A 15,042-nucleotide genomic window follows, 5' to 3' on the forward strand; every position below is an offset into this window, starting at 1 on the left:
CAAAGTCCGCACATTCACTGGATAGGAACGTTTCCCAGGATAACCTCATCTGCACGCCAACGAAATGCCTGATACCAAAGTGTTATTTCAAATAATAAAATATAAATAAAACAAAATGTGTTTCTTCCTATATGATGGTTGTATACAATGGATATAGAAAACACAAATTTTCCTCACCAAGCTTTGTAAAATTTGGCAGGTAACACAGCAGCATCATCCATAGTACAGAAAACAACAGGCGCTTTATTTATTTCCACAACAGCTTTGGCTTGAGGGTTATCTGTGCAGAAAAGCAGCAATGAACTTCAGGGAAGTAATCTGCAGAAGCTTAAAACTTATTTTGCATCATTCAACACCCCAGTTTAGTTTCCTCATTTGGTTTTTGTAAGAAAGATGTTGCTGCTTAGTTCTTTAATACACTCTAAGTAAGGAAGGCGTGCTCCTCTGACTTGAAGCAAAATCAGATTTGGGCTTAAGAGGAGACAAAGGCAGAGTGTCTCCACACGATCTGCCTTTACTGGCTGTTATTTCAGTAAGTTCTTCAACAAAATCCACACTACGGTGGGGCATCAGCAGACCTACTCCTACAGAGGATGAGCCACTTACTGAAGAAAATACTTTGCACAGCCCTGAATGGATGTTTTCGCTGGTAACCAGCACGGCGAGGCCAGAGCGTGCCATCTGCAAAAGCGGGGCCCAGAGGGAGAGGTGCTCTGCTTGCCTGCTTCCTCAGGCAGACAGGACCTTAAGGGTATCAACTCCCCCGCTGGCAATCACGGAACATCACCATAACAAGAACAAAACAGTATTAGGAATATATTTAATACCATTCAGCATCTAGAAAGTAGAGGAGAGTCAACCTTGATGGTGTCATTCAGCAACCTAGAGATTAAAGTGCAGAGATTAACAAGAGTCTGAAAACCAGGAAGATAATTAAAAAACAGTAAGATTATTTAAAAAAAAAAGCAGTTCTCATTCTGTTCATTACTTGCCTACATTCACTGTGCAGTTCCTGGAGGTGCGCCTTTCCCACCAACAGGGTTTGCTCTTCAGACGCACTCTGGCAGACAGCATCACCTCCGAAATCCATGCTGTCCTTGCCGCCCTGCAGCACGCCAGCAGTATGCTCTGTTGGAACTGAAACGTCGCTCTCCCAGCGTCCAAGAAATTCCAGATGCTGTAAAACGCTGCAGTCTTCCTCCCTGGAGCAAACAGGCCCTCAGTAAGCATGAACTGATACGCCCTTGGCTTCGTTTTCAGTGTTCCAAGCATACCATATGGGATTCCGTATCAAAAGACAGCCAAAGCTTCAGCATGAAAAACCATGGTGGGTGACAAAGTACTACTTTGGTCATAACGAACACGCTGAACTACAGGCACAGCACGTTGTGCAGAAAAACTCTTTCTAGAAGGTTGCCGAAGGCTGTGAGATCAACTCCCACAGGACATAAAAAAATGACACCGATCTCACCACCTCCCTCCTCCAAGGTGCATCGTCTAATGCCATCTTTCTCGCCCCTAGCAGGACCCCAGTGTGCACGCACGCAGGTGCGGTACGGGCACCGCTTCCTCTGAAGAGTTGTGGTTTCCTAATGTAATTTGGCTCTGGAATAAGTTTGATTTTGCTTGCCACCACCACGGTAACTTCAGCGGGTATGTTCACCTAAAAAGACGAGGAAGCTGCAGGCCTGTGTAGACGTGCATTCGGCACAATCTAGCCGCTGATTTCACGGGGTGTGCACACTCCGCCGTCTAGAAAAGGCTTTCGGAAGAACCGCTCAATGTAATACAGAAGTAATGAACAGCTCAAGCCACTGTTTTTTTTACACCCCCCAAAGACAGAACAAGTTCTACGTGAACGACTCCCTTTTTCCGACCCAAGACTGGCGTTCTCTCATTCATCAAGCTGCGTGAGGACGGATCACCTCTGTTACCAGAAAAGCAAACCAGGTTACTTACTGACAGCAGGCCGTTCGTGGGAGCTCTGTGACTGTTCTTGCTGCCTGCTCTTACTGCGTGGAAATCAAGTTTTGCAACTTCTAGAGCAAGATACTTCATTTCAGGGAACAATCAACTGATTCCATGACATGTAAATGTTCATTGAAAGTGTATCAACTCTTTAATAACAGTATTAAAGCAAATGTAATTAACAAATACCAGCTCATACAGCACAGAGTACTGGTGGCATTAACAACATAATATCCACTCTTAGCTGTTTCAAATACAATGATTTTCATCATCTCTCCAGATAAAGTTTGCTGACACCTGTCAAAACCATTCTGTGCAGAAGGGCTGACTGAGATGTGCAGATGCTTCCATGTTTTTTTCGAGGAGAGACATTCCTGATGGTGGTTCTTCTTTTATTGTTATTACTTCCTTCGAAAATCTTTAGGTCTGGGGAGGGAAAAAAAAGGTGCTTTAAGAAATGCTTGGGAACTACAGTGGCTTTGCTTTAAGGACGCAGTAACAGCCATATCTATTTTTATTTCCTTATTCTGGTGCTTGCAGTTTCTGTGTTGATGAATATTTTCTGGATTTCATTAAAAAGACAGAACAAAGCAAAGAAGTTTAAGACCGCTAAGAATTTACAGACATCGGGACTAGTTGGTCAAGGTGTCCCTTATGACCATTCCTACTTTCCTAAGCAAAGCCAAAAGCATCTTTAACTGAATACAGCCTCAGAACGACTTCAAACACTAGCATTAATTTGTCTCCACTTTTCAAAAATGAATAAATAACCTGTGCATAAGATGGCAAGTTTTAAGTTAACAGCACAGTCCAACACAACACTACTAGAATACTTAAAACCTGCGATATAAAGAAAAAACCTACTTTGAATCTTAAAAGTTCTGCAATTCCTTCTGTTTGGATGACAAATGTGGAAAACATTCAGAGAACAGCCTGCTGTTTGTAATCATCTGCCATTTCCTATTCAAGCATATGTCACCCACTCTGCCACACAGCCACTGGCCGCAGAACCCACGTTCTCCCTGACCCTACAAGCCACAGGGTCAGACTAGATGATGGGTTTTAGAAGAACGCTAAGTTTGTGGGCAGGCTGCAAGTCTACATCCCCAACAGATCCTGTGTGCACAGCATGAACAGGCTGCTCTTCCCAGCGCACGCAAACACACCGTCTGCACCAATACAACCTGTTATTACAGAATGGCAGGGCTTGGAAGGAACCTCTGGAGATCACCTCGTCCAACCCCCCTGCTTGAGCAGGCACACCCAGAGCAGGGGGCACAGGAATGCGTCCAGGTGGGGTTTGAATGTCTCCAGGGAAGGGACTCCACAACCTCCCTGGGCAGCCTGTTCCACTGCTCTGGCACCCTCACAGGAAAGTTTTTCGTCCTATTGAGGTGGACCTTCCTGTGTTTCAACTTGTGCCCATTGCCCCTTGTCCTGTCACTGGGCACCACTGAAAAGAGTCCATTCCCATCATCCTGACACCCGCCCTTTAGATATTTATAAGCATTGATGAAATCCCCCCTCAGTCTTCTCTTCTCCAGGCTGAACAAACCCAGGTCTCTCCGCCTTCCTCATAAGGGAGATGCTCCAGTCCCCTGACCATCTTCGTAGCTCTCCACTGGACTTGCTCAAACAGTTCCCTGTCCTTCTTAAACTGGGGGGCCCAAAACTGAACACAGTACTCAAAGTACTTATTCTTGACTCTTCTGATTTCTTCACCCAGACACATCTCAAAACAGGTAATGCAGCGTGTGCCTCACTGGATCTGAACAAGAGATGTATTAACAAGGGTTTTGTAAACATGTAATGGAATTCTAAGTCAGTGGATCTGCTGTGGGGTTGAACAAAAACAAAATCTGGAATCCAGGGAAAGCTGCAATCCACAACAGTAAACCAAGTTACATTTACAATGGTGGTAAATTTTATCATTAATGTTATTCATCAATGCAAATTGAAAGCCGATAGGAACGGATGCAGGGAGCTTACTCCGGGGACAGAGAGTTTAGACAGCTGCAGAGATGCCATACAGAAGTCTAATATTTAATTAGTCATTAGTCACAATCATGTGTTGCAGAACTAGCATTTTTCAACCAATAGCACTGCAAAATAAAGTCATTCCTGCAATTGTTGTACAAGCCTGTAGGATCTTATGTGAAAGCAATTCTGGAATTCAGTCTGTGCTATTTCAAGCGTACCATATAAAATGTGATGATTATACGAATGTTAAAGAACAACTATAAAGACAACTAGTGTTTATGCTGTAATGAATCACAAAGCTTCTTTGTTTTCCATTTAAATGACATATTCTGCATTAACATTTGGATTGGGATCTTTTGTGCGTGAAGCACTGCCGTAAGCGCCCTATACATTGTTTGCATACGCGCTTCACGTTGGACTTGAACATGCTCAACACTTGATGGCAAGCGTGCACTGGAAAGTCAAGTCACATTTCCTAGAATCCCGGATTTCAGTCCTCAGAAATATCCCACAAACTGTTAGTCAGATCTCACCCTGCATACCAGAACATATTTCATTATATCACATTGTGGTGTATTAAGGGAGCAGGATTTTGAAAAATTCTCAGCAGTGATTTAGTGGAAGTTTTATCACTTCATCCATCCATGACAGGTGGACCAGTGCTGAAGGATTTCAGAGATGCAGCACGTTAAAGACCTCGCTGTCTTGCAGCTTATAGTTATTACTCTTTTTTCATAGGCCAATGCATCCCCTTGCACACTGCTCAAAGAATTTTGCATTTTCCTTTGAATGGCACATTTAAAACTTCAATCTAGGGTTAGGCTGGAGCACTGCAGAACTTGGGATCTGACAGTACTTTGTTCTTGGGTGAAAACCCATTTTTTTTTCCTTGCTAGCAATCTGTATTTCAACCTTAATGCTGCTTGTCTTAAATGCACTGAACATTGGACTCTTAGTTTGCAGTCTTATGAAGTTAATGAAGCTTAAAGGCAGAATTTTCCACACTGAAACACTTGTTTGAGCAAGCATAAAAGTTTTTAAAGCCTTTTCTATTGCCACAGTAGGCTTTTATGCCTACTAGTACTTGGCTTCTGGAGGCCACAATCTCTGCTTTTAAAGAGTCCTTGGCGCTAGGAAAGCGAAGCCTTGAAAAACACTGCCTTTGGCAAAAGTGTTATAAATATTTTGTCAGACGAAGAATATGAACCCACAAAACCCTTGTCTACTCAGAGAGAATTATGAGCTCCTTGTGAACACCAATAGATAACTGCTCCTTGATAAATGACATAAATCCATGTGAGAGTGTTCTTCGATGGCAGCGCTTTTGCCCTTCCTCAGCAAAGCACTGAGATTATGCATTTGGAACAAAGGAAATGGTATCTCCTAAAAGAGATTGTTCAGAAATTCACCCAAAGGCAAGACTTCACATAGCTGCCTCTCTCTCTTTTTTGTTTTTGAAGATATCATTCTTGGGAGAAAAAAATAATTGCTGTATATAGACAGCAGGCTTCCAAGACAAGGGGGATACTGAAGGCAGAATGTGGGAATTCGGAGCTCTGAAATCAGTGCTGAAAGGCAAAGATCACAGGTTCACTGAAAATATGCAACATTAGCCTGTGCAGCAGATTCTGCCACCGAAACACATAAAAAGTATTTGTCCCACTAACATTTTATACTGCATATAAAAAGCATTAAGACACAATCCAGTGAATTCTAGGAAAATTACTCAGCAAATTAATGTCCAACTACGCCATGGCTCTCAGTGCTTCTCTCTTCACAAATATTTACTGTTGAGTGAAAGAAACTGAAGAGCTAGTCCTAAGCTCTCATTACAGATTTTCAATAAATCTCTTAAATTCTCCCAACTTTTTTCCTTGCTCGCAGCTGTCAGGAGAGGAATACAGCTGATGTAGAATTTTGACAATCCACAGTCATTGAATCTTACAAAACAGGCGAACCTGCACATAGGTACAAGTTCATAGGGTCAGTTTTTGCTACAGAAACAAAACGTTCTTAGTGGACCCCACTGTAACTGGTAGCACTTTCTTCTTCCCAAAATTCTGCAGCATTAAGGTGTTCCACATAAACGCTGTCTTTGGATACGGATGCCAGCCCTACGTTCTTGAATGCTGAAGAAATCAAGTGGACCAAGAGAGTTTCCCATTTACAGGGAAACTGTAACTTCTCAGCTCTGTACCCCACTTCTAGAAATAAGAGTGAGGTCAAACTAAACCCTAGAACATGGGCTACGATTTTCTCTAGAGGCACAGTAGGTCTAGTTCAGCGTATTTTATAATCTCATTTCTCTCACACATGTATGTGAGCATACCTCTTCGTAAACCAATACTCTACAAAGCTTTTCTACTCAGATATGTCAAATTTCTGAATAGCCTTGAATTTATGTTTGTTTTTTTTTTTTTAAAGAATTGCTATTCTTGTCTCTTGATCAATGACAGCTGCTAATGATAATAATTTCAGCAAGTGTTAATCCGGTCTACAATACAGAGAAACAGTGCAATATCAGGAGTGAATGTGCATGCATTTAAAAAACAGTTTCTGAAACTAAGTCCCACTATGTAACAAAATAAGCCAAACACCTCCTTAAAACACCAAAATCACAGCTATACGCACTTATAGTTTGTATCTTTTTAGCCTCCACCATAACTCCCACATCAGAGAAGCTCCATCACTGACAGCAGTAATACTGCTGTTGCATGTGCTGTATTATAAATCATGCAGTTAAAAATACTGTGGTCCTGTGAAATTGCAAATTACGGTTCTGTAAAAAGCAGAATAAAACTTTGCATAGTACTTACTCAGGAAACAAGTTATTCAGGGCACTAGGGAAAACAATTGAAGTCAGATTAACAAGTCTGAAGTCTTAATTTCAAAAGGGAAAGTGAGATAATAAAGACAATATTCACTGAAAAATCCTTTAATAAATCATTCTCTCAAAAAGATGTTGAGACTAGAAAACAAAAGTTCTCAACTTCCTGTTCTGCCTGTTTATAATTTATTCAAGATATCTACAGATTCAGAATAAAAATACAAAGAGGAAAATTGTGGGAAGCTAATTCTGCCTCGCTCACTGCTACAAACTATGGTCAGCATGCTAGTCAGCAAACACAGAGTGATCCCCAAGCAAGGGACCTGTGACCTGCCCACAGCCAGTGAAGCCCCATATGCAGCCTATAGAGCAGAGAGGGGAGTAGGAGAACTGGTTTATAAAATTAAGTTTCATTTATTTATAAAAGAGAGGTTTCATGTTCTAAAGGACCTGAACACCCTCTAAGGCTTTGTAAAGCCAGATATTACTTTCCTCCCTATTATCTGAATTAAAATCAAGGGCTATCGTGCATATGGATAAAGTCCACTTGTGAAATAACTGTTAAAGGCTGGATCTACGACACTTGATAGAATAGTCAAAATATTGGTGAAATTAAGGATCAAACAGAACAGTTATTAGAACTCTTAGAAATCCTGTGCTATACTTAAGGGATTCTGAAGATACCCTCCACATTAACGTTATTTTTAGTGGTTAAAAAATCAGAGGAATTTGTGAAATCTCACTGAAACACAAAGCAGACTTACTCTTTCTAGAAATTAGAGCCATTCAGATATATTAGCAAACTTAGAAGATTAGTTGGTGGGGCTAATTCAGATGTGCGAATGCTTCAGATACCATTCACCTAGCAAAGTTTTGGGAGTCCCAGCGGACACAAAGTTGAACATGCGCCACCAATGCGCCCTTGCTGCAAAGAAGGCAAATGGTCCTCTGGGCAAAGTATTGCCAGCAGGTCGGGGGGCGTGACCCTTCTCCCTGCTCAGGGCTGGTGAGACCACACCTGGAGTACCGTCTCCAGTGCTGGGCTCCCCAGTACAAGAGAGACATGGGCATAATGGAAGGTCCAATGAAGGGCCACAAAGATGATTATGGGACCAGAGCACCTCACATATGGGGACAGGCTGGGAGAGCTGGGACTGTTCAGCCTGGGAAGAGGCGGCCGGGGGGGGTCCTATCAAAGTATATAAATACCTGAAGGGAGGGTGAGAAAGGACAGAGCCAGGCTCTTTTCAGTGGAGCCCAGTGACAAAACCAGAGGCAGCGGGCACAAACTGAAACACAGGAGGTACTGTCTGAACATCAGGCAACACTCTTTTACTCTGAGGGTGACTAAGCACTGGAGCAGGTTGCCCAGAAAGGCTGTAGAGTCTCCATCCCTGGAGATACTTAAAAGCTCAGACACAGTCCCGGGCAAGTGGATCTGAGTGGCCCTGCTTGAGCTGAGGGGTTGGACCAGATGACCTCTGGAAGTCCCTTCCAACCAACTGGTCCACTGTAATACAATGATGCAGTTAGAATTTCTTTTCAGACAAAATATAACTCTGTGAATTCTGCACAGATGCTGAAGACATAATTCACAATGGCAAGCTTCAGCCTGAGGAGGTAAGTCTCTTCAAGTCATCTCTAAAGTCAGTGAAGAAAGGTGGGGCTTCCCTGGAGTACTTTAAGTAAAGATCCATTTTATTTATTCCAAACGAAGCTTAAACTATGTGTGCTAAATTAATACTGAAGTTTGGTGATCATACATATGCATACATATGCAGCTGCATAAAACAAGTTTACCTTTAATCCAGGTCAGCTCTCTGATCCTCTTTATCCTGTTGCTACACAAGCAGAATGGAAAGACGGGAAAAGTGATGGATGACACTTAAAAACCAGCCTTTTTGCCAGAAGAAATGTTCATGAAGCTATGACCTCAGCCTCTGAATATCTCAGATGGCAACCAGAAACTAACAGTACAAAAAGACCTACTTGCACACTTGCCAATATGATGGTACCCTGTCCCCATCATATTCAATATTATTTTCCAGTTTGATGTGAAATGTGCTCCTCCTAGGGTATTTTTCCTGTCAAAGTGGGCAGAACAGAGACCCCTTCAAAAGTTACATGTGTTCAATTTTCAACTCCTGGAGTGAATATTTATTTCCATCAAGTCTGAACAGACTTGCTGCACAGTTCCATCTTTATTAAATTCTTGTCAGCACATTCCAGCAGAGATGCTTCCCTTTGCCTAGCAATGTTTTGTGGAGGTAAAACAGCTCAGAAAAAATAAAATAAAATAGAGGGGGGTGTTACTCTGTGAAGGCCAAATCTAAGTAATCTCCAGTCTGCGTTATTCTGCAACTAAGTTGATTTCAAAAATATATAAGCCTATAATATATAAACTTTACTGCCTTATTTCCAGGCAAGTGAGAGAACACCTTGTAATACAGTCCTTACAGCAGACAGATGAAAAATAGCGTTACTTATCTTAAAGAAATAAGGTTAAGGCTCTAGAGTAATACAGGACACTGCCTATTTTGTATGTAAAGAAGTTCTTTTACAATCCTTTACAGCATCTTTTCAGAAAATCTTGTAAAAATTATTTTCTCTTCAGTGACTCGGAATACTTCTTCAAAACTACTTATTTTAGCCCAAGTTATTCAGTTCTTAGAACTTCTAAATGCAGTGGGATTAGCTATAATAATATAATTTATAATAGACGTCACTCTTCCTTCTTCCAAAAGAAGTTACACATCTGCCTACTTTTTTCTACCACTTGCTGCTGATAAAACAGCATTTGATAACACGACCGTATCTTCTTTCAAGCTCCAAAAAACTGGATAGTTGTCTCTCCATAAACAAGCTCTCCTCAGAATAGTTTTGTTGTTAGATTGCATTGTCCAAAGCATTTTGGAAGAAGTATACAAAGTCAAAATTCATGGAGTGTCCACAGTCATTTGTGTGCTTGCAATCATGTCTTCATGACTGCTAATAGTTTCAGAGCTGCCTCTGCTAAGGAGTAAGACTGTCAGGGCTGCCAAAGTGGTGACCTGTCAATACCTGCTCTTGACTCAGCAATGCACACCTGGTTTGGAAGCTTTGAAGACTTCAAATTGCATTTTTCTTTTCACCTGCAGGCAATTATCTCACCATTGGAGAACGTGACCCAGAGAGCCAGAGTTCCCAGTACTTTCTGCAATCTCACCAGCAACAACAATGCGTGTTCAGAAAGGCTTTAACCTTGCATCAGCACCTTAAAAGGTCAGTGCCTTAAGGCTAACTAACACTGCACTAATAAACTGACAGAGAGATGAAAGCAGTGGTGCAACAGCAAAAGTTGAAAATGACAGGCTTAGAATTCTGTTAAGATTTCACAGCTTCCATGGATGAGAAAAAACACTCCAGATGCATTAAAAACCCCATAAAAATTAACAACCATCCTGTAGGAAAGGCAAATCCAGATCTTCCATTCACAGTCTGTGCAATGCTTCATAATACTTGAAAAATCTCAGGTCTGGTAGAATTACCATTTGCATGAGTTATCAATTAAAAAAAAAAAAAAAAAAAAGAAGTATCAGTCTTAACTCACTGTTATCAACATGTTTTAGGAGAACTCATGCCAGAGGATTTTAGGACAGTGGCTACTATGATAGATTTTTTTTCCACTGGCTTTTTTTTTTTCTTTTTTTCCTGTTTCCTGCAGAATGGTGGAGAGTTCCCCAAACAGCGGAATGAGTCTTCAGGATGACTGTGTAGTTTTACAGAAGCTCTGCATGGTTTTCCTACACATATTTCAAGAATTCTAGGTAAAAACAGGGATAAAATCTCTCCAAACTTGGCTGAAAAACTAAAATATACAAAGAAAAGTAGTTTAATTAGTGTTAAAGTACTTCTAAAGTACCTCAAATTTGTTAACCAGCGATAGCCCCTGGTACATACAAGTGTCTTACAGAAGAGTTTATAAACACCACGGTTTCTAACAGAAGATGACACACAGGGGAAGACTAATAAGTGGAAAGATTTTGTGGGTTCATCATGCCACTTAGTATCTAGCCCTCAGCCACTCTGATTCAATTACTCCGAGGTAGCAGGCACACTAGATCTGTACTACTGTAATGCCCTTCTTCATATTTATGGAAATCACAATCACAGGACTGTGGGGTTATTGCTAACTGATGACAGTCAGCTGCCTACACAGGATAATTGTATGGCTCATCTTTCATGTCTACATATTAACAATAGGTGTTTTTTAGCCTTTTCTTATAACAAGAGATTCCAAATAATTTGGTTTTGTATAAAACTGTTGCACAATACACATAGCATGAAATTTGTGGTCTATCTGGCATACTTTTTGAAGTTAATTTATGAATACAACTGTAATGTTTTGAGTATCTTAAGATTCATTTTTATGGACAAATTTAAAAGACAGACTTCAGTACAGAGCCAAAATTTACTGTAAACTCTGAAACAAGAGGAATATATATATTTTTCAGGTATACTTCACAAGCTGTGCCAAAGTCAATAGCTATGAGGTAAGTGCACTGTAGCTAAAGGGGATTTCTGAACACATTTTTGTTTGACTAATCACACTAGTAAATCAAAAACCAAGGATTAGGCATGGCTACCATTCTCTGTTAAACGAAATTATGTGGTTACACTCAAATCTCAACAGAGTTTAGAGCTTGGGGTGGGGGTGGAAAGTTGAATCATTTTTCTACTCAAGACATACCTACTGTTCCAGGGTAGCTCCGTGCCTCTGGTAAAATAATCAGTGAAACAGCTAATGACATTTCAACTATCATTAAATTTCCAATAGCCACCGTGGCCTATTCTGAACCACGAACTTCTTGCTCTGCTTGGGGCAAAAGGATCTCTTCCATATTGGTGTAGTTCTCATGCAGACTATCCCCTCCGCTAAAAAGCATTTCTACAAGTATAACTTACTTCACTTGGAGAATAAACCACAGTAACAGGAGCTGCCTTTAGTAACAAAACAGAGTAAGAAAAGGTGGCTTCACTGACACTATTATGCCAGTCCAGCTATAGTGACTAACCCTTTCCTGCACATACAAAGCTTAAGATAAATCTTTTGTGGAACTCAACTGCAGCTTGGGTTTTTTCCCCACATAAAAATTAAAACAAGTGCTAGTTTTAAGAAGTGGCCATAAACCAAGTCATCTAAACCAACGCTAAAATGCATTTAGGTACTCTTAGTGAAATTAAGAATGGCTTATTACAATTTAAAATAAACTGGTTACAACCCCAGTTTCCTTAAAAATAAATTAAGCAAAACTGAATTAAACTCTTTAAAAATTACTGTCAATCCCAGATTTTGACCTGGATTATTTGAATTCTGCCTGGGAAATAATTTAAGTTAAATCAATGCAACGTACAGGTAAACTTCATCTTGGTAAGATGACGTTTTCTGCAAATGAAAGTGTTTTCTTTACATGATATATTCTGCCAAAAACTGTAGGACTGTAGAAAGAACAGCACTGTACACTTGGCTTTGTCCAAAGAATTACGTTATTCTTCAAATAAACAGAGAAGTGGCTAAAGGAATGGTGAAATGCTTTCCAGACTTACTGTCAGCACCAAAGTGAAAAAGCAAATCCAGACATTTATAAAAGAGCAATTAAAAACCAGTCTAATTCTAATTTCATCTGGGCAAGTAGTTCAACAGTATCACATACAACCATTCTCATATTGCTTGTCTAATTCCCATTAACTTAGTTTCTATTCTTGCACATGAGATCAACAGATTTTTGGGGAAGGGGAAAGTAGCTTTGGAACTTCCTTTCTGAGAGCCTCTTCAGACAGCTGAAGCAAAAGTGCCCAGTTACCCATTTAGTAAATCTCTTACCTTCAGCTCTAGTTTTAGATACAATGTAAGTTTCCCCCAGGAAAAGCGCATGAGAATTGTGCGTTTCATGCATGCTAGAGAAAAGCCAGTAATTAATTTTAATAGGCTAAACAATCTAAACACGAATTTGTTGGAATTTTAAAATGATTAAGCTACTGACCCTTCTTGATTAGTGTCCAGTTGCTGCCTGCAGTTAGAACCTACTGTAGAGGAGAGCAATTTTCTTCTCAAGTATCTGTGTGGCTTTTTGTCCATGGGAATTTAGATCCAGCTCTGGTAGCCTGAAATGTGAGACTTGGTTAATTTCAAGTCTCCTGTTAAGCAAAATGCTACACAAGATCCTGAGATATTTTTATGCCCTTACTATAAAAACAAGTTACCAGTGATAGTTCCCAGATTTTAACAGGGGTTAATGATCTCCAGTTACTGGAATTTTTACTGAGAACCAAAAAAGCCACAGAAAATGATCTTCCAGAGGGATTCCTCGAAGAGTACATTGGAACAGAACCAGGCTATATTGGCAGGATAGCTTTTTCCTGGTTTATACAGTTCGTTTTTAGGAAAAATTAAGACTGGCTCCATTTTTTTCACAGAAGTTTGTGTTGGCCACCTCTTCTCTCAACAATGATACATGCCAGCCCTGCTTTGAGAGAGTTGAGCGCTCAAGTCAGAGGGGCAGTACTTACTTGAATGCACCCTCAGTAGGTTTGCAGATGACACCAAGTTGGGCAGGAGTGTTGATCTGCTCGAGACTAGGAAGGCTCTGCAGAGGGATTGGGAAAGGCTGCATCAATGGGCTGAGGCCAGTTGTATGAGGTTCAACAATGCTCAGTGTCAGGTCCTGGATTTGGATCACAACAACCATAGTTGGAATAGTGTGGCCAGCAGGAGCAGGGCAGTGATCGTGGCCCTGTACTCGGCACTGGTGAGGCTGCACCTCAAATACTGTAGTGAGGGGCCCAAAACTGAACACAAGAAGGACACTGAGGTGCTGGAGCGTGTCCAGAGAAGGGCAACGAAGCTGGGGAGGGGTCTAGAGCACAAGTCCTGTAAGAAGCAGCTGAGGGAATGTTCTGCCTGGAGAAGAGGAGGCTGAGGGGAGACATTATCGCCCTCTACAACTACCTGAAAGGAGGCTGTAGTGAGGTGGGGGTTGGTCTCTTCTCCCAAGTAACAAGTGGTAGGACTAGAGGAAACGGCCTCAAGTTGCACCAGGGGAGGTTTAGCTTGGATATTAGGAGAAATCTCTTCACCAAAAGGGTTGTTCAAAAACGTGTAGCTGTGTCACTTAGGGACATGGTTCAGTGCTACATTAATGGTTCAACTCGATCTTAAAGGTCTTTTCCAACCTGAACGATTCTCTGATTCTATTCCTATTACAGAAACACCTGAAGCCCAAGATAAGAACCAAACACTATCATGTAAGGCACGCTACAAACAGAATTCAAAACCCAAAAAGCTGCAGACACACTCTGCAACTAAGCAATAACTAAGAAAAAGGCTGGAAGAATATGTTGATTTCAGTGCAGAATTTTAAAGGCTTATGAATAAACTCAAGATGGTCCTTATAAAAATAGCTCACCATCTTTGGAGGAGATCTTTATGATTTTCTTTCTGAGTTTCTGCATATAGCTGGAGTAACCACTCCCACAATTTTTCATTTATTATACCTTATATTTCATTGTAGAAGAAAAAGCATTTTGTAAACTTGGTATGAACTGCAAGTTATAATCTTTGTAACACAGCACATCACTGAAAATACTCCAAATATAATTTTTGTATCTAATATAATTCAAGGTGTCTTTTGGTGTTGGCTCCTTGTAAAGTTATCTGACAAAATTAACAGACAAAACTACTTCATAAAAAAACCTGCCAGCATCTTGCATTTATAATAGTAGTATTTATAACATCATTTCAGCCACATATCCAGGATACCTCTGGCTAATCTTCAGCTCTGTTACTACTATATCCCAGAAATAATGTGGATAACTAAAAACAGGAACTTAGACTAGAAATTGTAGAACTGTGCAAGATAACTACTGTTGCAGTTATCTTGTAGGAGAACAAATAGAAAGGGCAACTGCGGCTGAGAGGATCTCTTAATCCCAAAGCTGTTCTGTTTACCAACAGCTACAAGTTTGTGTGCTAGGAACATCAGCAGTAGGCTTCAGGTTGCCCCATTTTGGCAAAGCTGGCTTTAAGGAACACAAAGCTAGGGAGGAACTGGAAGTGGAACAGAGTTCCACTAACATCATTAGCACTGGAGACCTAAGAGGATTATCAGAGCTGTCTGCAACTCATAGGCGTCTGACATGTTTCTGTTTCATCACCTACAAACTTTTCTTTCTAAGAACATTGTGATTCTCTGCTTTTAAAGCCATGGAGCCTTGCTGGTAAACTACCA

General features: G+C 40.8%; 1 protein-coding gene across 1 annotated transcript in view; it reads right to left on the reverse strand.

Annotated features, from left to right (window-relative positions):
* Window positions 1-2,096: 2,096 nt before the first annotated feature.
* Window positions 2,097-15,042, reverse strand: part of MRPL13 (mitochondrial ribosomal protein L13) — a 40,348-nt gene continuing 27,402 nt past the window's right edge. The window contains exon 7 of the mRNA XM_075085699.1: window positions 2,097-2,394. Coding sequence (XP_074941800.1) covers window positions 2,370-2,394 — 25 coding nt within the window. The 3' untranslated portion in view covers window positions 2,097-2,369. The remainder of the gene's footprint in view (window positions 2,395-15,042) is intronic.

Source organism: Phalacrocorax aristotelis, chromosome 2 (genome assembly GCF_949628215.1).
Source record: "Phalacrocorax aristotelis chromosome 2, bGulAri2.1, whole genome shotgun sequence".
NCBI lineage: Eukaryota > Metazoa > Chordata > Aves > Suliformes > Phalacrocoracidae > Phalacrocorax > Phalacrocorax aristotelis.